At 42.1% G+C, this 27,866-nt stretch overlaps 1 protein-coding gene across 5 annotated transcripts in view; it reads left to right on the forward strand.

Annotated features, from left to right (window-relative positions):
* Positions 1–27,866, forward strand: part of dnah7 (dynein, axonemal, heavy chain 7) — an 85,730-nt gene that overhangs the window by 36,315 nt on the left and 21,549 nt on the right. For all 5 annotated transcript variants that reach the window (XM_061840716.1, XM_061840715.1, XM_061840713.1 and 2 more), the window contains exons 32-55: positions 1,182–1,331; positions 6,083–6,265; positions 6,422–6,598; positions 6,719–6,850; positions 8,750–8,971; positions 9,049–9,246; positions 10,106–10,261; positions 10,338–10,506; positions 11,824–11,950; positions 12,773–12,992; positions 13,171–13,797; positions 14,259–14,504; positions 15,595–15,824; positions 18,552–18,882; positions 19,189–19,535; positions 20,120–20,300; positions 20,431–20,616; positions 21,564–21,727; positions 21,954–22,108; positions 23,796–23,986; positions 25,338–25,471; positions 25,785–26,120; positions 26,199–26,325; positions 27,269–27,463. In XM_061840716.1, the coding sequence (XP_061696700.1) occupies positions 1,182–1,331; positions 6,083–6,265; positions 6,422–6,598; positions 6,719–6,850; positions 8,750–8,971; positions 9,049–9,246; positions 10,106–10,261; positions 10,338–10,506; positions 11,824–11,950; positions 12,773–12,992; positions 13,171–13,797; positions 14,259–14,504; positions 15,595–15,824; positions 18,552–18,882; positions 19,189–19,535; positions 20,120–20,300; positions 20,431–20,616; positions 21,564–21,727; positions 21,954–22,108; positions 23,796–23,986; positions 25,338–25,471; positions 25,785–26,120; positions 26,199–26,325; positions 27,269–27,463 (5,184 nt within the window). The remainder of the gene's footprint in view (positions 1–1,181; positions 1,332–6,082; positions 6,266–6,421; positions 6,599–6,718; positions 6,851–8,749; positions 8,972–9,048; positions 9,247–10,105; positions 10,262–10,337; positions 10,507–11,823; positions 11,951–12,772; positions 12,993–13,170; positions 13,798–14,258; positions 14,505–15,594; positions 15,825–18,551; positions 18,883–19,188; positions 19,536–20,119; positions 20,301–20,430; positions 20,617–21,563; positions 21,728–21,953; positions 22,109–23,795; positions 23,987–25,337; positions 25,472–25,784; positions 26,121–26,198; positions 26,326–27,268; positions 27,464–27,866) is intronic.

Below are 27,866 nucleotides of genomic sequence, written 5' to 3' on the forward strand. Positions count from 1 at the left end.
GCTAACATGCAGCCCGGTGAGGAGACAGCTGAAGGCCCGCTGATGGATTGTCAGGGAAAAAAACATTCTTTACTATCTCCCTCATTGCTGCACTTCTACATATCACAAAAAAAAGAAAGAAACAGACAACAACATAACAGCACATTTTCTTCTGTTTGAGAAACTTCTTTTATCGTCATTTGGAACTCTTGTGTTGATATGCTGTCCATCACTTTTATCATGCATAGTTTGCCACTCACAAATGCAGTTACAGGGGTACCTTGTTCCAGTTCTTCAAGTTACTTGCATAGCAAATCAATTTTCCCCATGTCTCCCTCACAAGTCGCCATACATCCATCCATCCATTTTCTGAGCCACTTATCCCCACAAGGGTCAGTGCTTGAAGTCTATCCTGGCCATCATCGGACAATAGGCGGGGTACACCCTTAACGGGTTTCTAGCCAATCACAGGCCACAAAGAGACAGACAACAGTCAAACTCATAATCACACCTAAGGGCAATTTAGAGTCTCATACTCGTTTTTGCGATTTGGATGTAAACCAGAGTGCCCGGAGAAAACCTACACAGGCACAGGGAGAACATGTAAACTCCACACAGGCGGGGCTGGGATTTAAACCCCGGTCGTCAAAACTGTGAGACGAACACTCCAACCAGTTGCTCCACTGTTCCACCAGTCTTGGGCTTGTCATGCCATTATCCAAGCCGCTTATCCTCACAAGGGTTGTGGGAACGTTGGAGCCTATCCCAGCTAGCTTGGGTGAAAGGCGGACTACGCCCTGAGTCCCAAGACAGATATCGACACCGTCACTGAGCGGGAATCGATCCCATGCTGCCCGTGTCAAAGGCAGGTCTGTGTACCACTACACCATCAGTGACTCTATACAATTTGTAACATGAAAAGTGGATAGGTTTGTTGAATATATATATATATATATATATATATATATATATATATATATATATATATATATACATATATACATACGCAGTAGTATATAGTATTCAAAATGAAAATGGTTCATCTTTATTTTTTTAAATGTATTCTTCATGAAATTTTCATACCATTTCAGCTTCTGTCAATTAATGTGTTGTATCTCAGTATAGATTATGCTGATGTACTGTACATTTGTGATAAATGTATACTCTATTTGTGTATTTTCTGTTCTTCTTTGTTCCACCAGGGTTTGATGGAGGAAAACGAAGTGCAGATCACAGTTATCAATCCCAAATCCATCACCATGGGACAGTTGTACGGTCAGTTCGACCCAGTTTCCCACGAATGGTCCGACGGTATCTTGGCTGTCAGCTACAGAAACTTCGCTTCTTCCCAGGTAGGACGTTTTGACTAATATTCAATGAGTTGTTGATGAGTGGTTGATTTATTGTTTCATTTGAAACATCACTGCAGAAACTCAAAAGTTTGCCCGTTCTAATAATTTGTAATTCTAATGCAGAAGTGTTGATGATAAACTAAAATATTGTTGAACAAAATGGAGGAAAATGTGAGAATTTGAGAAATGTAAAGAAAATTATCTTGAATATGTTTTAGATTATTCCAAAAAGGAATAATAGGTTAACTTGGTTTAATGCAAATTTGTGAAATTGTTCATTAATTGGGGACTTTTCTTGTGGAAAATCTATCATGAATCTTCTTTCAACAAAAGTCACATTTTTGGATTGTTAAAAAGTCAAAAAAGTTCAATTCCTTGGATCTGTTGAGAAATTACAATAGGATTTCATTTGGACAATGTCAGATTAAGACATTAAGACAAATAAGACAAAATGAAAATAGTGCTTATGCAATGGTAAAAATACTGAAATTCCTCATGCATAATTCACATCCATGTATAATACGCACCCCCAAAGTTGATCTCAAATTCTGTAAGACCCTTTGATGTGAATATGTGAGGAAACCGGAGGGCCCAGAGAAAAGACCAGGATTTGAACCCCAGCCCTCAGAACTATGGGTCCAATGCTGTAATGAGCCGCCATATACAGTACAATAAATACCATCCATCCATTTTCTTTCCCGCTTATCTTCACGAGGGTCGCGGGGAGTGCTGGTGACTATCCCAGCTGTCAACGGGCAGGATACAGGGTACACCCTGAACTGGTTGCCAGCCAATCACAGGGCACATGGATGGACAAACAGCCACACTCACAATCACACCTCGGGGCAATTTAGAGTGTCCAATTAATGTTGCAAGTTTTTGGGATGTGGGAGGAAACCGGATTGCCCGGAGAAAACCCATGCAGGCACTGGGAGAACATGCGAAGTCCACACAGGCAAGGCAGGGATTGAACCGAGTTCTCAGAACTGTGAGGCCAACGCTTTACCAGCTGATCCACCGTGACTCCCACTACAATACAATACAATGCAAATATGGAAGGAGAGGAACGTCAGAAATCGACCGATGAATGAGAGCCCTAGATAGAAATAACTTTGGTGAGGAATTAGATCTCATACTGTATACAATTTGCACAATTATATGAACATAGCAAGGTATATAGTGTGTACTTAGTTTCCTCAAGCAAAAGTTGATTTTTTTTTTTCCAACCAATGTGAACTCAACAGCAGCGTGCATGTTTGTTATGACAAAACATTCCTTTCCCATATGCCAATTTACCTCAAACACAGACCATATGGCTTCAGGCCAGGAGTCTCCCAAATGTTTTTTAGTATCACAAATCAAGATGCCACTAGTCAGTTTAACCGCTAACTTGTGTTAAGACTGCTTAGGGCTTAATTAAATGCATCTGTCGAAACTTTCTCTGTCACTGCGACTTGCGAATCTATCCTTTCTTTTGTGACCTTCAAACAATGGCAAGACGTTGATTCAACATGGGCACAGGATTAAGGGATTTAGTCGCCATCTCTGCTTGTGATGGAAAATACAGTCGGCTCCTCTTGAGCTCTTTGAATCACTTTTTTGAAACTTTAAATCTCCATTAATACTTTATAAAAATCACATCTCCGTAGGGGGGAGTTTTGATGATCTTTCTTGGTTCTTAAATTGCTATTCACAGCTAATCCAGAGGTGAACTGTGAATTTGGTACCTGGGCCTTCAGTGGGGATTTATTCCACCTCTTAATCCCACGACTATCATGTTGCCATTATGGAAATCTTTAATACTATACTTATATAACTGTGCCACATATATCATCTCATGCAGTTTACAATCAATATTCATGTCATCACATAAAATGCAAAACATTTCATTAAAGGGGAATTCCAGTGGTTTGCATGAACAATGTATCCAATAGGTCATGTAATATGTACTCTATTCTGACAATGTGATGTTAAATCCTCTCTCATTTAATAGTGTTTTGAGAAGATTTTTACCGACAATTTATCGACAATTTTCAGGGGCATTGCCATTTTCGCGAGTCACATGACCTACATGGGACACCATTTATGCCCAGCGCTGATTTCTCGGATTTATCCTCATCTGATGAAGAAATAGCAGTATCGGTTGATCGGGAAGACGGAGGAATACTTCCATACAGATTTGAACCTGTGGCTGTAAATAATGTTGAATATTTGGATGGTTCATCGAGCGGAATGACGCAGAGTCTGACTACTCAGAGGCCTACGCCCAGGAAATAAGTACATAACATAGGCCCCCGGAGCTCTGGGGCGGCAGCCGTGGATGGTTCTTTGGATGGGAATGACGCAAAGTCTGACGAGCGAGCTCTAGCGGCATGCTGCCAGCCGAGCTGCCACGGCGGCGGCCATTAGCCGAGCTCCGGCGGCCCGTGAGGTCGTTAGCAAAACTTTGGTGGCCGGGGAGGCTGTTAGCCGAGCTTCGGGGAGCTCTGGGGCTCGCCTGGGGAGGTTGCTCCTCCAAGCGGCGGAGCTGTGAGCTTGCTCCCTGCCGAGCCCTGGAGCTCGCTCGGCTGGGTGCTCACTCCCTGAAGCTCGGGTAAGGCCCTTCCAGGCTGGCAAAGTTTGGCTTGCGGCTTACGACAAATTCAAAACTGTCGATGAAAATCTTCTCAAAACACTATTAAATGAGAGAAGATTTAACATCACATTGTCAAAATAGAGTATATATTACATGACTTATTGGATACATTGTTCATGCAAACCACTGGAATTCCTTTTTAAAATCACTTTTGGTAGTTGAACTTGTCACTTACACGTTCCACTGCAGTACAGATTTGGGACAAAATGTCCGTGTCACATACTGTGTGGCTTATACAGCTTCAAGACGACAGTCAGTGTCTCTGCTAATCAGTTAACTTTCGTTGATGTGTCGCTATTATTTGGATGCAAACATGACAAAAAAACAAGTAAGGTGGCAATTTCTTGAACGAGCCAGTGGAGTATTTGCAAGCTTGCTGCCTTGTTAGTTTGCTAGCCCATTAGCTTGTTAGCTCACGAGCTTGCATACGGAATGAAGTTATTCATTCCCTGAAGTGTCTTGGTTGTGAGAGCCCACACCGGGCGTAGCTATGGCCAGTTGGACGGACCCCAGTTCCGTTGCGTTGGACCATGGGTGGCTACTGACTAGCTTTTGGTGGGCAGCTGATCTGTGGCGTCGCAGTCATCATGTTTGGTGTGGCATTGCTCCAAGTATTGCGCCTGGGGGGACACCGCAGAGACATTGTAGCCCAAATAACACAAAACACCTAACACTTTGAGGAAGACTAGTTAATATCAATATGAAGTGGCAATTTTGCTGAATAGCTGCTGAAGCCTGAGCTGAGTCTAGGTTGACTGGGTGCCGGCTGGGAGTGAGTAGTCTTGGGGGGAATGTGGACGAATCAGCAGGCTGAGAACACAGACCAAATACAAATCAGGCTTGGTATTTATTTTTATTAAAAAAAAAAACAGCAAATATAAAAACAGACTGAATGGTTTGATGTATGACCTTATCGTAGAAGCTGGCGGTGTGATGGAGTCCAAGGTGATCTTAAGAAGGGGAACTAGTTGGAGATGCCATACAGCTGCTGAGCGATTCCAACTCACCACACTTGCAGAAACATACACAGACACATGCACACCCACACGCAGACATGCCACACACACACACACACAGATATACACACTCACTGGGGTATCGCTCAGGCTGCTGAAACAGCACACCTGACACAAGCAGCCTCTCACCTCAGGCAGCCGCATATATGGCCACATATACCGTAGTGGTGATTCTCATCCCAACTGCGAACCACAGATGATTGTGATCGCGGCTTGATGAGGCCAAAAGAACCACATCGTCTGCAAGTAGAAGATGTAAAACTGACTTCACCATACTGGACTCTCTCATCCCACCTCAGATGCACCCTGAAATTCTCTCCATGAAGTTAATGAACAGAATCGGTGACAAAGTGGAGCCTTGGCGCAGTCCCACCCTCACTGGAAACGAATTCGATATTCTGCCGGCAATGCGGGCCAAACAGTTGTTGGACTGGGACCAAACAGCTCGTATTCGTACTTAAGCTAGTACTACTGAATTAGTACATGAACATCTCAAGCTTGTAATCATCATTAATGGCGCTTTAATATTGCATGTTTCAAAGAAATAAAAATTCTATAGCTGGCTCCTCTTTCATGTTGTAAAATGAGTATGAAATGAGAGTATTGGGATCCTAGTTTGTGTTTTAAGCTATTCGTGTAGGCAATTAAAACAATAGGTAAGGGGCATCAATAAGTTACCTTTTTATTTTACTACTGGTGGTGGTCCCTTAAAGCAGGACAAACAGAATAAAAAAAGAATAAAATGAACCAGTCCCATTATCAACACAACCTTATTTATTTAAAACTTTAAATATTGATTTATTATTTGAAAACAACCCCAGCTACATTTAAAGTGCTGTGCATCATATACAAATAAAAAAAACCAAAATGTTAAAACTAGATTAATGGTAATGTTCAAAACTAAAGAAAAAACAAACAAACACTAAAACAGCAGAGTTTTATGCTGCATTCAAAGTCGAAGAATAAAAATGGGTTTTAACACGAGTTTTAAAAATGGACAGTGAGGGGGCTGCCTTATATTTAGTGTGAAAAAGTTCTAACCTTTTTCCGACAGAACCTAATAAAGACATTTATTTTGTGGCGTTTTCGCGGGGTTTCAGACCCCCGACAGAAAGTGGCTAATCTTCGACGGTCCAGTGGACGCCGTGTGGATCGAGAACATGAACACGGTGCTGGACGACAACAAGAAGCTATGTCTGATGAGTGGTGAGATCATTCAGATGTCCCCCCAGATGAGCCTCATCTTCGAACCCATGGACCTGGAAGTGGCTTCTCCGGCTACAGTGAGAGACGTTTGTCAAAATTAGTGCACGTAATATAGATTTTTTTTTGCCAGCGTTCCATTTTGAAAGGGACACAGTACATATTGTCGCTGTCTATTTCATGTCACGATATATAATTTTTTAATTTTGTATTTGAGTTATAAATGTTTCTTGTAGGTGTCTCGCTGCGGAATGATCTACATGGAGCCGCACATGCTGGGCTGGCATCCTCTCATGCTGTCCTGGTTCAACGTTCTACCTGGGACGGTGACCCCAGCCCACAAAGAGCTCATTGGAGGTCTTTTCGAACGTGTGCTGCCAGCCTGCCTGGAGCTCATTCGTAAAGCCACCACGGTGCCCTAAAATGCCACTTTGATTCAGTTGTAGTCGCTTAAGCTTTTTTCATTTTCAAGTGTGTGTCTCCAAGTGTGTTATCATAAAAATACTTCCCCCATCATATTTATTTTTTTTTAGGAGTTGTCACCCACCTCGGACAGTAATCTGGTCAAGTCCCTGATGAATTTGATGGACTGCATGATGGAAGAGTTTCACGACGCAGCCGTGATGAAGCGCATGAGTGACAACGATGTCTGCTCCTGGTTGGAGGTTTGTTTGGCTGAGACGAACAACACTTGAGAGCATTCTGATCGGAGCAGCTTCTCACTCTATTTGCTTTTCAAAGGAAATGAACTTTGGTATTATTTTCACAATTTAAATCCATTCCGAGGTTTTCTCATTAATGGTCTCTGACATTTTATTATACATAAAGAATAAAGAATTAGCGCAGGCTGTACCCTTTAAGCAACGTACTGCATATTTGAACAGAAACAGCAACACATGTAGACAGACAATGAATATAACAATACTCACAGGCATGCATTCTGTATCCTCTGCAAAAATCGACTATTATTATCTCAGTGTAGAGTATATCCATTTCATTTAACTTAACCTTTTCAGGGCTGTGGGGAGCTGGAAGCTACCCGACCGAACTATTTCAAAAGGGAAACTGCACCTTCACCTGTTTGCCAGTCAGTTGCAGAGTTTATATAGAGACTGGCAAACAATTCATGCATACATTCATACCGTCACCGAGTCGGAACGGAATCCCAAATGAAGCAATACAACATCAGTGACATTACAGAATATATTTGTAGTATGCTGCCCCCAGGTGGCCAAGGTGCAAACATCTGAAGGAGCAGCACAATGTCCATTGATTCAAAGTATGATTTATTTTCTTTATAAGCAATTTAATTATGTCATGACACTGTTTTTATGAAGTACAATATTATAGGGTGCTCCTTTTCTGAAACAAACATTTGGGAGGATGGTAACAATAGATACCCACATGCCCACGATTCCGCGAGATTCACCAAATCACCTTTTTTTTTAATTAGCCCCAATTGTCATACTTTGTTTTGTTTTTTTCCTCCAAATTCATCCCATTTTTTTCCCCGGTTTTTAAATTGTTGCCAATGCAAATATTTGCGTATTTTCACGACTCGGGGTTGGGCTCGATCCCTATCCACGGTACTGTAATGTCACTTTCAATCATTTCAAGGGGGGAAGATGATTTGCTTTGTTCAGCCCCCTGATAAGATGACAAATTCATCAGAATAATAAAAACAACAGCGATTTCAAAAGGGCTCAGCTAATCCTTGTAATAAAGTGTTATATTCATTCTCAGTAGAGCGCCACTGGAGTTAATTTTTTGGTAGCTGAGCTCTTTCTTCCCTACGTGATACACAATTAGGCTATGTGTATTTCTTTTTTTTTTTTTTTTTTGCCACAGCATCATGTCTTTGGACCACTGCTGTTGTAACCCCCCCCCCCCATGGAGCATTTCACTGTAAAAAGCCCATCAACATTCTCTCCCGCGTTCCCCAGCCGGTCATTATCATTATAAGCGTTCAATTAATCAACCTTTTAACAGCAGGAACCAACACGGGACTCTGAAGTCATGGGCAATCCTCGCCGAATTCGAGCTGTTCTTTTCCCTCTGCACAACAAAGACGTCTCAGTTGCTCGTTTTGTTTTAATGACCCTGTACTGTTTGGTTCATTTATCCTATGTAATACTCCAATAGTCGTTTGGGCAAGAACAGTAAAACTTCACTGTAGCACTTTGGAACTTATTTCTGCAGTTTCCTGTTTCGTTATTTCTAATTTACACGCATAATAGCCTTGAACACGAATGTAATACTGTTCTGCCTGTTATTGGGAACGTAATGATAGTTAAAGGAGACATTTTATCCATTTATTCTCACAATATCCCAGAGTTGCAAGACATTTTAATAACCGTGACATCTTACACGAAGGAAATGGCAAAAAAAAAGTCCCTAAAACATCTCTAAACCCAAGTGGATAACTTCTAGTGTATTTTTCAGAATGGGTTCTTCAGACTTTTTTATGTGGACAGGTGGCGTTTGGAGGCATTTTGTGCATTTTATTTCCCCTTACAATTTAAAACAGCTCCAAGTGCCGATAATAAGTGTAACTACTCATGCAGGGCATCTTCGTTTTCTGCCTGGTTTGGTCAGTGGGCGCCAGCTGCAACGACGCAGGCCGCCTCAAATTTGATCACATGGTCAGGGAGATACTGAGTGGTCCGCTAAGTGAAGAAACACGCTCATCTCACGCCATCCTGACCACGGTGGGGCCACCAGAAAAGCAGCTGACTGTGCCGCTCCCCACCGAGGATACAGTGTACCAGTACCGCTTCATTAAAGAGGTTTGTGGAAACACTTGGGAGAAATCTAAATATGCATGTGGTCCATTCACTTTTAAAAATTGAATATACTTATTTAGGGCCCGGGCAGATGGGAGCCATGGACAGAGGAGCTGAAGAGCGCCCGCCCTATCTCCAAGGACATGCAGTTTAACGAGATCATTGTCCCCACGGAGAACACGGTGCGCTACATGGCGCTCATGAAGCTCCTGGTTACCAACCAGAAGCCGACCATTTTTATCGGACCCACCGGGACTGGAAAAAGTGTCTATGTCACCGTAAGTGCTAATACACCAAACGTATATATATTTTTTAAATGTACAGAAAACATCTGGCGACCGTAATTCCCGTCCTACAGAGCGCACCTGCTTACAAGCCACACCGAGTACATTTGTAAAGGAAATACCATTTGGTACATACATACGCCGCAGCTGTGAAAAAGCCGCAAGTGCCCACATTGAAACACGAGATATTTACAAAGACGGTACGGAGAAAGAATTTAACGCTAGCGCCGTGCTAACGCTAGCTGTAACGCTAGCTGTAACGCTAGCTCTAATGCTAACAGGGCCAGTTAAAAAAAAACTTACCAGTAAATATCACTCAGACACGACAGTAACACACCACCAACACGCTAGCACAACGCTAATGCCAGCGCAGCACTAACAGGGCCGGTAAAAGTCACTTCCTCGGCACATATATTCCATCGGTCTCATTATTACCTTTCCCGCTCGAGTGCCCCTTTGCGGCCGTTAGAAAAAATGCACAAATTACATCACCGCATTAACCGCAGGGTTGAAAGCGTGTGAAAAAATTCGCAGCTTATAGGCCGGAAATTACGGTACTTTTTAGTCACCAAAATACAGGCAGCACCCTCAACATAGAGATGCACACACATACCAAATATCAAATTTAAATGAACAGATAAACTTTTAATATTGAGCTTAATCTTCCATATTTCTCAACTGGTTTAACCGAAATTCCACTGATAATACGTACGCGTGTACTGCACGTTCTTGTCGTGGGATGTGTGTGGTCTTTCTCAGATGACAAGTGGCAGATTTAATAAGCTATACATTCTGTAGTTTGTCTGTCCAATTACTCTATTGTGTTTAATGTTTACCACTGTTTTTGCTCTAGGACTTCCTACTAAATCACGTGGACAAGGAGGTGTACAATCCACTGTTTATCAACTTTTCAGCCCAAACCACAGCTGCTCAGACTCAAAATATTATTATGTCCAAATTGGACAAGCGACGCAAAGGAGTCTTTGGTCCACCCATGGGGCAGAAAATGGTACAAATGGTCACACTTTGGTTGCAAGTAAACCAAATTCTGTTATTTACTGTTTTGTGCAAATACATTTGATCAGGTGATATTTGTAGATGACGTGAACATGCCGGCTCGGGAGGTATACGGTGCCCAGCCCCCCGTGGAGCTGCTGCGCCAGTGGCTGGACCACTGGAACTGGTACGACCTGAAGGACTGTGCCATGATTAAACTGGTGGATATTCAGGTCATGTGCGCCATGGGGCCGCCTGGTGAGTAGTGTATGGTAACCCATCCCCACCACTCTCAACAGCGTTACCTCTTGTGGTAAAATTGGTGAAATGTTTCCATTATTTTGGTAATGATTTCCTAAAAAATGTGTAGGTTTTGAATTTGGTGAATGTGTAAAATACTTCTTCAGATGTGGCAGCACGGTGTGTCAGCTGGAAAACGTCGACCTCAGAGTTCTGAGGTCCGGGGTTCAATCCCGAACCCAGCTGTGTGGAGTTTGCGTGTTCTACCCGTGCACGTCGGTTTCCTCCCACATCCCAAAAACATGCAACATCAATTGGACACTCTAAATTGCCCCTAGGTGTTGAAGTATGTCTTATGCCCATATTTAGTCATGACTCCATAATTTCCTTATGTCCTCAGTGGGGCTCTGCTCTGTAGCCAGATGTGTCCTTGAGCACATCTCTGCACATAGGCTAAACTTGATGAATTGCGTACTGGACACTTTGTAATAATCAATTGCCTTCTAGAACCGGTTGAGACAGAAACCCTTTGTCTAAGTGGAAAGCCCCGATGTCATGCCACAGGTTTGATAGCACCCATGGTCCGCCTTTCTGACAAGATAAAGGATGTGTGCTTTCTCTGTACCTTCGCACTTGTGATCCACTCTCTACAGCCATTATCTGTAGCTCATAAGTGCCCGCAATATTATGAAAGTAAATTCGTCGAAGAAACTGTTCATCGTCTCAAGCCTTTATTTGGATAACCAATATTCTCACTACCCGAAATTAAACAAACACGCGGAGGAAAGAAAAAGCGTCCTCCAACAATGTGATTGTGAGTCCTGCTGTTTTGTCTCTGTGTGCCCTGCGATTGGCTGGCAACCAGTTCAGGGTGTACCTTGCCTCCTGCCCGTTGACAGCTGGGATAGGCTCCAGCACTCCCCGTGACTCTTGTGAGGATAAGCGGTTACAAAAATGGATGGATGGACTTCTTCAGATGTTTTGAAAGAACAGTTTGAAGTTAGGATTCTTTGAACTGGTTGAATCAGCTGAGAAATATGGACGGATGAGTCATAATTAGAAGATGTCTCCATTCACATCATTTGGAGTTTTTCATGGAAAATGTGGGAAAAGTAGGAATTTTGTACGTGGAAAAATATAATACAGATAAGATGAACATTTTGAAGCTGAAATGGTTTTAATCAGTTGGGAGAGAACTGTGGCTGGAGTAGAACAGTGAAAAGTTGCGGAACAATATAAATAAATATTTGATAGTTGATCATTTGCTTGTCATCATTCACGTAATTAATTTTGAAAATTTACATTCCATCTTGTGTTGTCGGACTTGTTCCTCAGGCGGAGGGCGAAACCCGGTGACGCCTCGCTACCTGCGGCACTTCAACATGCTCACCATTAACGATTTTGACGAGAAAACTATGTTTACCATATTCTCCAGGATCATCCACTGGCATTTTACCATACGGTAACTTCACAGATATGCAAGCGTATCCATGATGAAAATATACTGTCCGAGACTTCTTTCACAATAAACGTGTAACCAATACAAGGTGGCTGCAATTTCCATGACATTATTAGTAGCATTTGTGATTACCGCAACATACCAGTTGTGGCTCAGGTTTTGAAGTTTCATAGGTTAGTGTGTAATCAAAATTAAATGACACAAGTCATGTTAGGGTTAGGCGATCATGCCCATCAGCAGGAGAGTCCACCCTCTAGCAATCACTCATCGAATTGCACAACAAAGAAAACAAAAGAATAGGTGCATGAAATAAAATTCCTCTACTCACTTCAACATAATTTTTGGGGACCAAGATGGTGCAGGATGGCAGAAAAACAATTTTGTCTAAATGAACTTCTGCCGGTCACTTTAACACAGTTCCTTGTCACCAAGATGTCATCAAAGAAAGACTTTAATCATATTTTTGATACAAGCTTTGATGACTACCATATTTTCTCAAAATGCTGCAGTTTAATTTACTCAACTAGCGTAATGAGGCACAATATGATAAAATTATTTAGCGGCATCTTGCAGCATCATGTCGACAAGGAACTGTGTTGAAGTGACTTGCAGAACCTCATTTTAAAAAATAGTTTCTGTGATCAGTCCAGGGTGTACTGTTCCTCTCTCAAAGTCAGCTGGAGTAGGCTACAACATGCCAATGACCCCAGTTAGGATAAGCGTTATGAAAAATGGGGGAAAATATACTACAGTATGGGGTTATTAGGTATTTCCATCACTACCATAATAATCTAGTGTTGTAATTCACCAATTTTACTCTTTCAGGTTTTCTTTCCCAAAGCCTTTTGCATCCTTGACCGCTCAGATTGTTAATGGCACTGTTTCCGTGTACAAAGAAGCTACCAAAAACCTCCTGCCCACACCCCAAAAGTCCCACTACTTGTTCAACCTACGTGACATTTCCCGTGTCATCCAGGGCATTTGCCTGTCGCGCCCCGAAACTGCCGAGGAGCCGGCTATTATCAAACGACTCTGGGTGCACGAGGTAAGACACAAAGGAAAACTGGAAGACCAAAAGTATTCATACTCCATGGAACTTTTCCGTAAAATTTTACATTGCTATTTCAGGTGACAGACTTACACAACGCAGAAAAATGGAAAAAGGTTTTCAAATGTTTTGGCAAACCGTTAGGCTAATAGCAGCCACCTTTGTCATCCTTTAGGTCTTAAGGGTGTACTACGATCGTCTCGTCCAAGACTCGGATCGGTCATGGCTAGTGAGCCATCTGCATGAGGTGTTCAAATCTCACATGGAGGTGGACTTCCATCAGCTCTTCCAGAATCTGGACCAGGACCAGGACGGCATAGTCACCGAGGATGACCTGCGCAGCCTGATGTTCTGTGACTTCCACGACCCCAAGGGCGACGACCGCAGCTACCGTGAGGTGCTGGAGCTGGACCAGCTCCGCCAAGTAGTGGAGTCCCACCTGGATGAATACAACACCATCAGCAAGGCGCCCATGAACCTGGTGCTGTTCCGCTTTGCCATCGAGCATGTCTCCCGTATTTCCCGCATCCTCAAGCAACCCAGCGGACACGCTCTCTTGGTGGGAGTGGGCGGCAGTGGACGACAGTCTCTGACCCGCTTAGCGGCTCACATGGCCGAGGCGGAGCTCTTCCAGGTGGAGATCTCCAAGACCTACGGCATGGTGGAATGGCACGATGACCTGAAGCTGATCATGACACGGTCCACATCGGGCGAAGCTCATGGCGTCTTCCTCTTCACTGACACTCAGATCAAAATGGAGTCTTTCTTGGAGGACATTGGGAATTTGCTGAACACTGGTGAGGTAAGTGGAAAGGGGTCATGGCGATAGGCAGCGATGTTGCTTTTTCTTTGCAGTTTTTTAACCTGTGGATGGAAAAAGTGCAGTGTGGAGAGTCAATTAATGGATCCTGCACCCTCTCAAATATTCATACAATCCTGTTATTTCCCATTTCCTCTCTTTGTATCGTAACATAGCTTTATAGACCACTTCTTTCTTCAAAATCACATCGAATTGTTTGTGGGTCATTAAAAAAAAAAACAACAGCACACTCAGTGTATGTGGTGGCTCAAAACATTTTTTTTTTAACAATTAGAACACAGGGTCTCCCATTTTGTTCATTGCAATTAGTTCATTAAATGAGAAGTGGTCGATTGCCTAGTGTGTGATGGACACTTGATGGCTGCATTTTCATAATGCACAGCACTGTAAGATATTTTCAAAATGTGTTTGACAAGCTGATCTCCATTTGGTCCGTTTTCCAGGTGCCTAACCTGTTCGCAGTCGATGAGAAGCAAGAAGTGATCGAGAAAATGCGAGTGCTGGACCGCCAGCGCGAACGCGAGAAGCAGACAGATGGCAGCAACTTGGCCCTTTTCAACATGTTTGTGGAGCGCTGTCGCTCGCAGATGCATGTCGTTTTGGCCATGAGTCCCATTGGAGACGCGTTCAGGAACCGACTGAGACGCTTCCCGGCCCTCATTAACTGCTGTACGATTAACTGGTTCCAGGTAAGTACTGGTAGTCCGAATGTTATTTAGAGTAAACATCGGGACATCACCCTCTGTTGGATAGCAAAAAGCAACAATTTATTCATCCCCTACAAATATTTGCCTATATTACATATAACACAAACTTTGAATATAGAATTGAAATAAAATAAAATATTACGGGCGACACGGTGACGCAGCTGTAGAATGACGGCCTCACAATTCTGTGGACCGGGGTTCAAATCCCGGGCCCGCCTGTTTGGAGTGTTCTCCCCGTGCCTGTGTGGGTTTTCCCCTTCACTCCGATTTCTTCCTACAAACCCCAAAGCATGCATTGATTGGAGACTCTAAATTGCCCATAGGGGTGATTGTGAGTGCGACTGTTGTCTGTCTCCATGTGCCCTGCGATTGGTTGACATCCAGTCTGAAGATAGGTGGGATAGGTTCCAGCCCTCCCGCCACCCTCGTGAGGAGAAGGGGCTCAGAAAATGCATGGATAAAATATTCTGAATAATTCACTATATTAAGTCATGAATGGCGGCACGGTGACTGATGTAGTAAAGTGTTGGCCTCACAGTTCTGAGGACCCGAGTTCGATCCCGGCCCCCGCCTGTGTGGAGTTTGCATGTTCTCCCCGTGCCTGCGTGGGTTTTTTCTGGGCACTCCGGTTTCCTTCCACATCCCAAAAACATGCAACATTAATTGGAGACTCTAAATTGCCCCTGGGTGTGATTGTGACTGGGAATGGTTGTCTCTCTGTGCCCTGCGATTGGCTGGCAACAACTTCTGGGTGTACCCTGCCTCCTGCCTGATGACAGCTGGGATAGGCTCCAGCACTCCTCGAGACCTGTGTGAGGATAAGTGGCAAAGAAAATGGATGGATGGATAGAAGTTATGAATATTAATATTCATAATATCTTTTATCATTAGACATATTTTTTTCATCTCATCTACAAATTGCCAAGCCCATTTGTCCATTTTCAAATTGAACATGTCTCTTGAGCACAAAGGTTTCCATCCCCTGATATATGTATACATTTTAGTAGGTTCCCAAAACCTTGCCAACAAAAAGTCACTCAACAAAGGCAGTGTTTTTGGAACTTGTTGCCAGACATGGCCCGAGGATGCTCTCCAGGCGGTGGCCTCTCGCTTCTTGGAGGACGTGGAGATGTCGGATGAGCACCGAGATGGCTGCATCGACATGTGCAAGACCTTCCACACGTCCACCATTCAGATATCCACTCGCTTCATGGACGAGCTGCAGCGCCACAACTACGTAACTCCCACCTCCTACCTGGAACTCATCTCCACTTTCAAAACTTTGCTGAAGGCCAAGCGAGCGTAAGATCACAATCCTTGAATCATCTTCTAATATACCATGTTCAAATGTATGACATTAATGATTTAAGTTGTGTGCTTACGAAAAACTTTCTGGTCACCATAAGTTTAAAAAGCCGTGTTAATCACAAGACAGGAGTGGGAGTCGAGATCAGCATAATTTTTGAGGAGAAAATAAGGATTAGGCAGTGAACCTCTGCTCGCCATGTTGACAAGGTCAAATCAGAAGTCAAATGACGCAACTCGGGTCGACTCAAGTTGCTAGGTTTATGACTTGTGACTTGCTTGGCAAATACTTAAGACTTGACTTTAGACGTGGTAGACAAGAGACGTGACTTTGAGTTGAACTACATGACTTGACAAGTCATTTTCCTTAAAGTTGGAAATCTGCATTTTAATTACGGCAGTTTACCTCTAAAACTGCACAGTCAAGACAAAACGACGACGTCAAACTTCATTCATCACTACCAAACCCATAAAGAGCGGCAAGGTGACAATTTAGCTTGTTTCTCAAACATTACATTTCATAGAATGGTTTGGGATGATTAGAAATAAAATGATGTTTTATTACAGCAAAGTAACGTAACAAGGCGTTGGATGGTTTATGACAATTGTGCGGTCCTTTCGTTTTGCTCCATAACCACACAAAACACTCTCGTTCTCATTTATGAACAAGGAGAAGTGACGTTCGCACTAGAGCAGATAGTAGCACCTAAAATAAAATGCCAACCAACCGGTGAATGGAGAAGAAGTGAAGCCACGTTGCTGGCAATCAGTCGTGGGGATTGGGAAAAAAAAAAGTATGTAGACGTTTGTTAATCCGACAAAAGACGGCACTAGAAGATGCCAGGCGTGCTTTGGGTCTTCTGTCTCAGATCCCCACGATCACCACATTAAAAAAAAAAAAGCCGTTGACAGAAGCACGTTTTACCATTAGTAAGTAAAATATCAATTCTGAGTACCTATGTGTGAATGTCATTTTCATACCATTGAATGCGTAAATTCAAGTGTCACCATTCAAAATGTCATCTGTTGTGTTGACTCTGATGAAGCTGTCTGCAGTGCGTTTTTAAAATTACTCCAGCATATGAAACATAAACTTTAATCTAATGACAATTGTTAATTATCCAGAGTCACTGCTTCTAAATGAGATTAATTCTGAACACAGCCACATCCCAATTTATGAGAAAAGATTTCCATTTGATTCCAAATGAGTTGAGCACGTTATGAATTACATTAAGGTGAAAAAAGTTGTGAAAATATTTATTAATTATATCTTTGTTTTTTGTAAAATCAAAAAATGGCATTTTAACAGGGGTGTATAGGCTTTATTTTCACTTTATGTACTATACACTCATCTGCCAGTCTTGGCTGTTGTTTAATGGTCGTAGGAGTTATAAGGCTGCTACCCCACTCCTCTCAAAATAAACAGCATAGTTTCTTGAGAAATAAAGTTCAGTTCAAGTGACTTTAGAATAGGGGGCTATTCTAAAGTCACCCCCCAGACACACACAGTGATCTGCTTGAAACCTGAAGATTCGGACTTGAGACTTGCTTGCGACTTGCACATATTGTATGTGACTTACTCCGACCTCTTCCTGACACACGAACAGATTGTTTATGATATAAAGAAAGAATGTGCACGGTGGATAGTAGAAAGTGTGTGTTCCAATCATGAGAAAAGATGACGCAGTTCATAAGGTGAACAGCATGTTAAAAAGGCTCGGCTGTCAACTCCAGTTATGTGGTGGATCAACGTTGCGCAAAGTGTGTTTCTTAGTCACAAAAGCATAGAAAATATTAGCAACTTTTCTGCCTTACTGAAGTCACCATTTTAACAAAAGCTTGTTTATCCGATTTTTGGTGAGACAACAGCGTTTTATGGGGGAAACAAACCCATCTTCTAATGCCAATGACTAAAGAAGGGAAAGGCTAGAAACAAGATTTTTTTTGTCTGATGAAAGAAGTGTGTTTCTTATGGTAGGTTTGCCACTTTATTGTTACAAAAGGCTATGTTCTTTGAGCCTGGAAAGTCAGTCAAAATCCTTTAAAACAGACTGGCAATATGCAGAGTTCTCCTTTGAAAGGGGTTGGCAGTGGAAGAGTTCAGTCAAAGGGCAGAGTTCTTAGAAAAATGTTCTAAAAGATGAAAAAAAAGGACATTGAAGAATTGATTCAGGGCACGACTAATCAGGTAAAAGAAAAAAGTGCAGACTGAAATGTATCTTGAGGACAAAAGTAAAGATTGAATTTTCATTGTCAATTGTATACAGTACAATACCCATTTTATTATCTTGAACAAAGCACAATGAAGGTCACCTCCGTTGTACCATGACAAAATCCCCCAAAAGGCATGGAGGAAAATGTGTTCTGGACCAATGAAAACAAGGTTATATTTTTTAGAATAATTCCAAAAGATATGTTTGTTGCAAACACAATGCTGCCATCACCAAAACAAATGGCATACTGAAAGTTAAGCATGGTGACGGAAGCATCATCCTTTGAGGCTGTTTTCTTCAGCTGGAATTGTGGTTTAGTTTATATGCTGCTTTTACATTTACATTTAATATGAACATTTTATCAAACATGAAATGATACAGTTCTAGTCAATGTTGAGAAACTGAAGGTATTACATACCAATTAAAGTGTTGTCGCTGCTGTACAAACACAACTCTGACACCTTGTTTGACAAAATGGTTATTCCCATTCCACTCATCCCGTTGTGTCCAGTGAAGTGATGATGCAAAAAAGTCGTTACGTGGTGGGTCTGGAGAAACTGGAGTCGGCGTCGTCCCAGGTGGCCACCATGCAAGTGGAGCTTGAGGCGCTGCAGCCTCAGCTGATCGAGACGTGCAAGAAGGTAGACGAGATGGTGGTCAAGGTGGAGCGCGAGTCCGCCGAGGCAGCCGAAACGGAGAAGGTGGTGAAGATGGATGAGGCCGTCACCAACGAGCAGGCCATGGCCGCCAAGGCCATCAAAGACGAGTGCGACGCCGACCTGGCCGTCACCATGCCCATCTTAGAGGCGGCGCTGTCTGCGTTGGATACGCTCACGCAAAATGTAAGTCGGCCATATTACAGTGTTCGCTTTACCTATTGCAGATTCGGTGCATTGCAGATACTTTTTCATCTTTACATCAGAATCAGAATCAGCTACCTAATTCATTGTGATGGTAATTAAAAAAAAAAAAAGTCACAAACTTTACATTCACCTAAATTTCAATCTCCAAATGAGCTGGACCATCCGTCCAATTAAAAAAAACAATTCAAAAGCAATCCTTAACCTAAATAGTTTGCCCAGCTTTTTTATTTCCATCCTCGTCAAATCCATGACATCTTTTATAAATCTTTTGTCTTTGCTCTTCAGGATATTACTTTGGTGAAGTCCATGAAAAGCCCCCCCAGTGGCGTCAAGCTGGTCATGGAGGCAATCTGCATTCTGAAAAAGATTAAGCCAGATCGTGTGACTGACCCGTCAGGTAGCGGGAAAAAAGTGGAAGACTACTGGGGTCCCGCCAAGAAGCTCTTAGGTGACCTCAAGTTCCTGCAGAGCCTGAAGGACTTTGACAGGGACAACATCCCTGTCAGCATCATGGCCGTCATCCGAGAAAGGTACATCAGCAACCCAGACTTCGTCCCTGAGAAGATTCGTACTGCGTCCACTGCCGCCGAGGGACTTTGCAAGTGGGTCTGTGCCATGGACAAGTATGACGGGTATGTAGTAGTTCCAGACATTTGCATGTGTTTGACGAGCTTGTTAAGAGCGAACCTATTGTAGTATACCTGGGAATGATGGCTTTGTCTTTAAGTTTTGGAAAAGGACATTGTTTTATTGTACAAATTATGTTAGGACACAAACATTGAACAAGACTAATTGCTATAATATTTATTATTGAGGCAGCACAGTAAAAACGACTGGTTAGATCGTTGCCATCACAGTTTTGAGGACCGGGGTTCAAATCGCACGGGGGAGCCTGTGCGGAGTTTGCATGTTCTGTCTGTGCCTGTATGGGTTTTCCCCGGGCACTCTGATTTCTTCCTACAAGCCCCAAAGCATGCATTGATTGGAGACTCTAAATTGCCCATAGGTGTGATTGTTAGTGTGACTGTTCTGTCTCTATGTGCCCTGTGACTGGCTGGCAACCAGTTCAGGTTGTACCCCGCCTGCCCGATGATAGCTGTGAGAGACTCCAGCACGCTGGAGACCCTTGCTAGAATAAGTGGCTCAGAAAATGGATGGATGGATGATCAAATTGAACTGAAAAGGGAGAACATGACATGTAATATGTGTCCTGCAGTGTAGCCAAGGTGGTGGCTCCCAAGAAGGAGAAGTTGGCCCAGGCCGAGTCGGAGCTCGAGGTGGCCATGACAGCACTGCAGAAGAAGCAAGCCGCCCTCAAAGAAGTTCAGGATGAAGTGGCTAACCTCAATCAGATTCTGGATGCTAACAAAAAGAAGAAAATTGAACTGGAGAATCAGGTTCCTTATTCTATACCTGCTAGCAAATGAAATGGCTTCTTGGCTAAACAATTGACTGAATAAAGTCATTTCTGACCTCACACTCAATTGATTCTTTCATGGCCCCACTTGTGCAAATCTTTTCCTCCAGGTGGATTTGTGCAAAAAGAAACTCGAGCGGGCCACGCAACTCATTGGCGGCCTGGGTGGGGAGAAGACACGCTGGAATGAAATGGCGCTCATGCTTGGAAAACTTTATGAGAACTTGACTGGAGATATCCTCATCTCAGCGGGTATCGTAGCTTACTTGGGAGCATTCACCTCCAGCTTCAGACAGGTACGTTGACATGGAAAATAGGTCCATATTAGTGGTGTCAAACATGATTTCCCCAAACATTCTCAGGAGCACTGCCTGGAAAAAATAAAAAGACAATAGACAATAGTTGCAGCGATCGAGAATGACTGGCAACCAGTTCAGGGTGTAGCCCGCCTCCTGCCCGATGACAACTGGGATAGGCTCCAGCACTCCCGTGACCCTTGTGAGGATAAGCGGCTAAGAAAATGGATGGATGGATGCACAAAAGTGTCTCAGAGACCCATGCATGAAATTGAACAGGAAGTCAATCATTCTAGTTTGATGTAGCCATTCTGAGTGAGTTCCTGAATTCCGGGCCTTGTAATTTTCTTTAGAAAATCGGGGGAAAAAAAATTAGGCCCGCACACAAATATCACCAACTGAAACAAAATTAGGTGCATGTCTATTATAAAATGATGGAAAAATTCAAGATCAAGGACCCATGGCTAGTATTGAAGAAGAAGTGGACTATGTTGTTCTTAAACATTTTGGGTGAATTGCCAGAGTGGTGAACTCTGGAAAGCCACTGACAACAGTTTCACTGAAATGAATTTGGGTGGATGTGTATCATAAGAGGATGTAGGAAATTTTTTCTAGGATCAATGCCTAAATTTGAGCAGAAAGTCTGTCATTTTGGTTTGATGATTCCAAATTCCAGATCTTGTACTTTTAATTAATTCTTACTAGGCATCTAAGACAGATGAGGGACCCTAATTTGCAATTAATAGCTTTGTTTGTATTGTTTCCTCATGAGGACAGTAAGAACTAGTGCTCGTAATCTGATCTGTATTGATTACATTTTTAATTGCTTCATGTCACAGAAAACAACAGTGGTCAGTGAGGGACACTGTACATTTGTGGGGGGAATACTCAAACAAGTAATGTACTAAAAATGGGGGTCGAAGTGATGTACATATGTTTTTCTCCAGGAGCAGATAGATGAGTGGTCAAGTAGATGCAAGGAAAAAGAGATCCCCTCCTCGCCCAATATGAGTTTAACTACGTCTCTGGGTGAGCAAGTCAAAATTCGGGCTTGGACAATTGCTGGCCTCCCAACAGACGGCTTCTCCATTGATAATGGCATCATCATCTCGTGAGTAAAAAAGTCAGAATTCAAGTCGCAGCTGAGCTGCAGCCTATCCGAGCTGATCCTTGGAGAGAGAAGTCGGGGACACCTTGAACTGGATATCAGACAAACTACTGACTCTTAAAATGACACCTATGAAAAATTTAGCTTTCTGTGAAGTGATTCTGAAATGAGTTAGTTCCAATATTGATATTCTAAATGCTACCATTTCATTGTGTGTGTGTGTTTCCAGTAATGCCAGGCGTTGGCCTCTGATGATCGACCCTCAAGGCCAGGCCAACAAATGGATCAAAAACATGGAGAAGGTGAACAGCCTGGCAATCATTAAACTGAGTGATCCAGGCTTTGTTCGCACCCTGGAGAACTGCATCCAGTTTGGAACGCCAGGTGAGTGTGAGGTACATGTACATGTACTCTCTTCACCAGTACTCTGTTTTTTGGACCAAGTATATTGTAGTGCAGTTTTTGTAGGGTCCTTTTGGGGGCACTATTCACCATAATGCAGAGTTGTTGTTTTGTTAAGAATATTTTGAAACTGAGGATGAACATAACAACATGTACAAAAACACATCTTGGCACTGGTCTCTTCTTTTTAGGAAAGTGCAACATAAATAAATAGTCTCTCTTCATTCATTCACTTTTGGGTCGCAACCCATGAGTTGAGAATCACTGCAGTCTTTTTTTTCAGTTTTATGATTTGCTGCTGTTTGTTTGCAGCCAATGAAATCTTCTTGTTTGACGGCTGTTTTCCAGCATCGTGGCTTCATAATCGAGGCCTGTGTTTATTACATACACAAATGAAATATTAACAGTCGTGATGGACTGACCTAGTTTATCCAACGAGAAAAAACTCATCAACTTCAGCCGTCCCTGTCTTTGAATGCCATTTAAAAAGCTTTGGGGGCCACCTCGAGGCATTCCGTCATATATAGACAGTCCTAATGTCCTTAACATGAGAATAGCATTATCATACTTAATGGGTTCCACATGAATATTCACACAATGAAAAGCATTTGTAATAATTTATTTTGCCTTGCTGATTTCTCATGTTTGCTCACGAATATGAATGCAGGCAACAGAGACATCGCAAGATGTTTGGATTCCGAATTTTATACTGTACAGTGAGACAAAAAATATATCGGGACAACAGTAGTACTGTAATCATATTAATACTGGTGGTTTTTGTTATGCTATTGAAGTGCATTAAAAGGAAATATATTTCAGGTTTTCTTTCCCAATTTAAATTTCTTTCACTATTTATAAAACAATAAAAAAAGTTCAATTAAAATACCCCTAGGATCAACAAATATTGCTTTATTGATGGCTAGTCCAGCTTTTGGTACCATGACAACTGGGACTGAAGCTAGGGTGTTGTGACTAGATGAGCAGCTCCTCCCTGCGGAAGCGGGACCTAGAGTGTAGGGGTAAAAAAGTGAATGCCTGTAAAGATGAAATTAAAATTCCTTTTTTAACTTGATTATTCATGTTATGCTAAAGTGACACTTTTGTTGTTACATATTGTTAATAATTCATTAAACAATTAAAATGATTTTAATAAAATGTGGTATGTGTTGTAGTTAAATAAAGATTCCCTTTGTACAAGTTTTGAATAATATGAGACATTTATTCTTTCTTATTTTTGAAGGGGGAAAATCGATTCAAATCAGAAATTAGATTTTTTTAGGAGAAAATAATCCAGGATTTTATTTCAAGGGCATATACCTACCAACCCGTGTTTCATTTTTGTGTGGCTGTTGCTTCAAAGTGGTTGTGGATTTACAGCCAGCCTAGCTGTCAAATCATTGCTGGAGAAACTCAGTGTAGGGCAGGTTATTATTCAAATTATCTGAATTGTGACTTTGTGCTTCCACCACAGACATACATTGCAAAATTGGCAGATTGACTTTGTTGTTACATTTCACACTAGCCGAGTCAGCAGGAACTCTCGCGACTCAGCTATTTGTATGCAAGCCATTCAAAAGTCCCTTTCACAAAATATTTCCCCTTTAAGCTTGCCTGGGTCTTTAGGAAAACAGTAGCCCTCCCTTTTAAAACTGAACCTGTTCTCTTTTAGTCCTGCTGGAGAATGTGGGTGAAGAGTTGGACCCCATCCTGGAGCCTCTGCTGCTCAGACAGACTTTTAAACAGGGTGGCGCCATTTGTATCCGCCTGGGAGACAGTACCTTTGAATATGCGCCCAACTTTCGCTTTTATATCACCACCAAGCTACGTAACCCGCACTACTTGCCTGAGACTTCTGTCAAGGTAAGTGGGGCGAACTTGACACGTTGCCTAGACTGCATTTACTGTACAATAGTACGGAACTTGGCAAAGACTGATGTTTTCTGTCTGAAATATTATTCTCAGTGCAAGTAGCTGTACTTTTTTGAAAATGTGAACTAATTGCAAATTGATGAGCAGTATGTATATACACCCTATCAAACCTACACAATTACAGTATCCTGATTCCTTGTGTATAATGCAGACCCATAAATAACACGGACCCCCAAAGTTGGCCTCAAAATTCTGGAAACCTCTTCTAACAATGCATCATGCATTTTTGCAGTGCATGGTTTTTCTTCTACCTACATGATCAAAACATGAAGGATTATCAGTATTTTATTATTTTTCTTCAAAAAATTATTCTGAAGTTGAGTACTTTATTTGAGCGTAATATTTACTTCATTTACTAACTTGTTTTGAAATTCACTGCCATACATTTGCAAAGAAAATCAGAAAACAGTTGTGTCATATGTTTGATTACCCAGGCAGAATTCGTAAGATGCATGCAATTCTTGAAAACATAAAGAGCCAGGCGATACAAATTTAATTTTATTCTAATGGGATTCAACTGAACTTTCAAGCCTTTTATAAAAGCATATCATTTAAACAAAAGAACCATAAATAAATTAATGATGGTTGTTATTTAGTCATCATATTTAAAAAAAACAGTATTTCACTTATTCTGGCAGGGTATTTAAACTTAGGAGCATGACTGTACATGCAGTATAGTCATATGTACCCCTGGCATATATGAATGAAAATGTAGGCTACACCTTTTTCATTACCTCAAGGTGACAGTGACAGAATGAAATTGTAGATCTTTTTTCCTAACCTCTCGGTGCCAGTGCCATATTGGAATGAAAATGTACAGCTTGTTCATAACCTCTTGGTAACGGCATACATTTATAATATTTTTTTTCATTTTCCCCTATACCCATGTATAATGCCCACTACTGACTTTGAAAACTTTTTTCGGGGGGGAAAAATGGCCATTGTACATGAGAAATTAGCCTTAAAAATAGGCTCATAGCTGTTTTAATTTCAACAAAATGCACTCTAAGTGCAAATGTGCATTCTCGTTACAACTTCAAGTCATGTCAAAAAGTATACAGGCATGCAAATGTGTTGTTATTCCAATGTTTTTGTTGTGTGCGTCTGTATTTCGTTTGTTTATATGACTGTACTTTTCGTTATAAGGTCATTGAAAACAAATCTGGATTATTTTATTCACAATTTTGATTTGGCAAATTTTCATACTCTTTCATTTCAAGTCATTCTTTGGATTTCCAACTGACAAGCAGCAATCCTGTGTTTATCAACAATTGTGGTGTAGGTAACTCTGCTCAACTTCATGATCACCCCAGAGGGTATTCAGGACCAGCTGCTGGGCATCGTAGTGGCCCGTGAAAGGCCTGACCTTGAGGAAGAGAAGCAGGCTCTTATTCTTCAAGGAGCAGAGAACAAAAGGTACATTGGGAGCCAATATCACGATCCCACGCACATTCACTGTTCACTATTTATAAATTTACCATTGCCAAACAATTGCTTACAAGTCTGCAATATGATCCGTGTGGCAATGATACATTACGCTGTAATGTGTTCATTTAAAACCAAATGGGATCAATGTTTGTGCTATACTTATATTTTACACTATTCATATATGCAATACTAAATATTTTTGGGGGCTTCAAGGCTCAGTCTGTGGATTACATTTTTAACCACTTCTTCACTTGCCTTCATTGTTTGTTTGTTTATTTATTTATTTATTTACTTTTCTCAGGCAACTGAAAGAAATAGAGGACAAAATTCTCCAGGTGCTGTCGTCCTCGGAGGGCAACATCCTAGAGGATGAAACGGCCGTGACCATCCTCTCCCAGTCCAAGGTGCTGGCCAACGAAATCACCGAGAAGCAGGCGGTGGCCGAGGTGACGGAGGTGAAGATCGACGAGACTCGCTTGGGCTACAAGCCCATCGCCATTCACTCAGCCATCCTCTTCTTTGCCATCGCCGACCTGGCCAACATCGAGCCAATGTACCAGTACTCCCTCACCTGGTTCATCAACCTCTTCATCGGCTCCATAGACAACTCGGACAAGAGCGACGATTTGGAGGAGAGGTGAGCGACACCCGAAATATTCCCACCCAAAATGATTTTTCGCTCTTAAGCTTTACTAGCAAGGTGTGTGTTTTACAGGCTAAAGATCCTGAGAGATCACTTCACCTACTCGCTCTACGTCAACGTATGTCGCTCGCTTTTTGAGAAAGACAAGCTGCTCTTCTCCTTCTGCCTCTGCGTCAGTTTGCTGATGCACAGGAAGTTGGTAGGAAAATACACACAAGATCCTTCTTTTACATACACAACTGACAAAAATTCAGAGATATTGGAATTTAGTGTTAAATTTCAGGAAAATAATGTACCCTAACCTTAACAGGTGAACTTCATTCGATCTGTAAATTTTTGAATTCACTAATCACTACAAAGGCTGCTCAGTGGATCAGCTGGTAAAACGTTGGCCTCACAGTTCTGAGGTCCCGGGTTCGATCCCGGACCTGCATGTGTGGAGTTTGCATGTTCTCCCCGTGCCTGCGTGGGTTTTCTCCAGGCACTCCGGTTTCCTCCGACATCCCAAAAACATGCCACATTAATTGCACTCTAAATTGCCCCTAGGTTTGATTGTGAGTGTGGCTGCTTGTCTCGATGTGCCCTGCGATTGGCTGGCAACCAGTTCAAGGTGTACGCCACCTCCTGCCCATTGACACCTGGGATAGGCTCCAGCACTGCCTCGCGACCCTTGTGAGGATAAGCGGTTACAAAAATGGATGAATGGACTTCTTCAGATGTCTTGAAAGAACAGTTTGAAGTTGTTCAAACTAAACTTATCAAATATCTGTGCTAGTATTCGTCTCCTTTATAATCACCGTGATTCACCACCTAATCCTGATCTTCAACTCATTAGATGTGCTGATCCCAAGTCATGTCTGTTAGTTCTTGTATTGTTTTACAAATCTGAATTTCACAAACGGGTTCCACATTACTTTGATGAAAAAGATACCTGACAAATATACATGGTGGGAGCAAAAAAAAAAAAAAAAAAAAATATATATATATATATATATATTTTGATTTCAGTCAACGAAGAGAAATATCCATGCTGGTGGAATGAGAAAAGTTCATCTGTAAAGGTTATAAATGCATCCTGTGTGCATCCTGAAAATATGAATATCTTTCATGTGAGTAGTGTATGTTAATAGTAAATGTTGTAGGTCAACGAGGAAGACTGGCATTTCCTGTTGACGGGTGGTGTCGGTCTCGACAATCCCTACTCCAACCCCTGCACGTGGCTTCCTAAGAAGTCCTGGGATGAGTTTTGCCGGCTGGACGCTATGGAGCAGTTCAAAGGTTTGCGGAGAGACATGGCTCAAAACAGGAATATCTGGAAGGAGGTCTATGACAGTCCAGTGAGTAGTAATTTTTCTTTTCACAAAAACCTTGTTTTCTCTATTTTTTGGTCAGGAACTAACTTCTCCAACCAAATTCTTGCGTTTGAGGCATCCAGATCACAATGTTTTATCCATGCACATCACCTATTGTGCTTTGTTTTCATCAAGCGCTGTTGGGTCCTCATATCCATCTCATGGATGGTATATGGAGTATTGATGGATGTTTTTGGAAGGTCCAATCCATATACATAGGATGGGGGGGTTGGCAAGGGCCCACATATTGCTTTTAAAACGGCTCACCCCAGAGCGAAAGTGAATGTGCGTCACCCCAGTCCTCTTGGGGCAGTTCTTTTCCAGGCGGGCTTTTATTGTTAGGAAGGACTGATTTGATTTATCAATTTATTCTGATGTGGTGCCCCAG

Source organism: Syngnathoides biaculeatus, chromosome 14 (genome assembly GCF_019802595.1).
Source record: "Syngnathoides biaculeatus isolate LvHL_M chromosome 14, ASM1980259v1, whole genome shotgun sequence".
Classification (NCBI taxonomy): domain Eukaryota; kingdom Metazoa; phylum Chordata; class Actinopteri; order Syngnathiformes; family Syngnathidae; genus Syngnathoides; species Syngnathoides biaculeatus.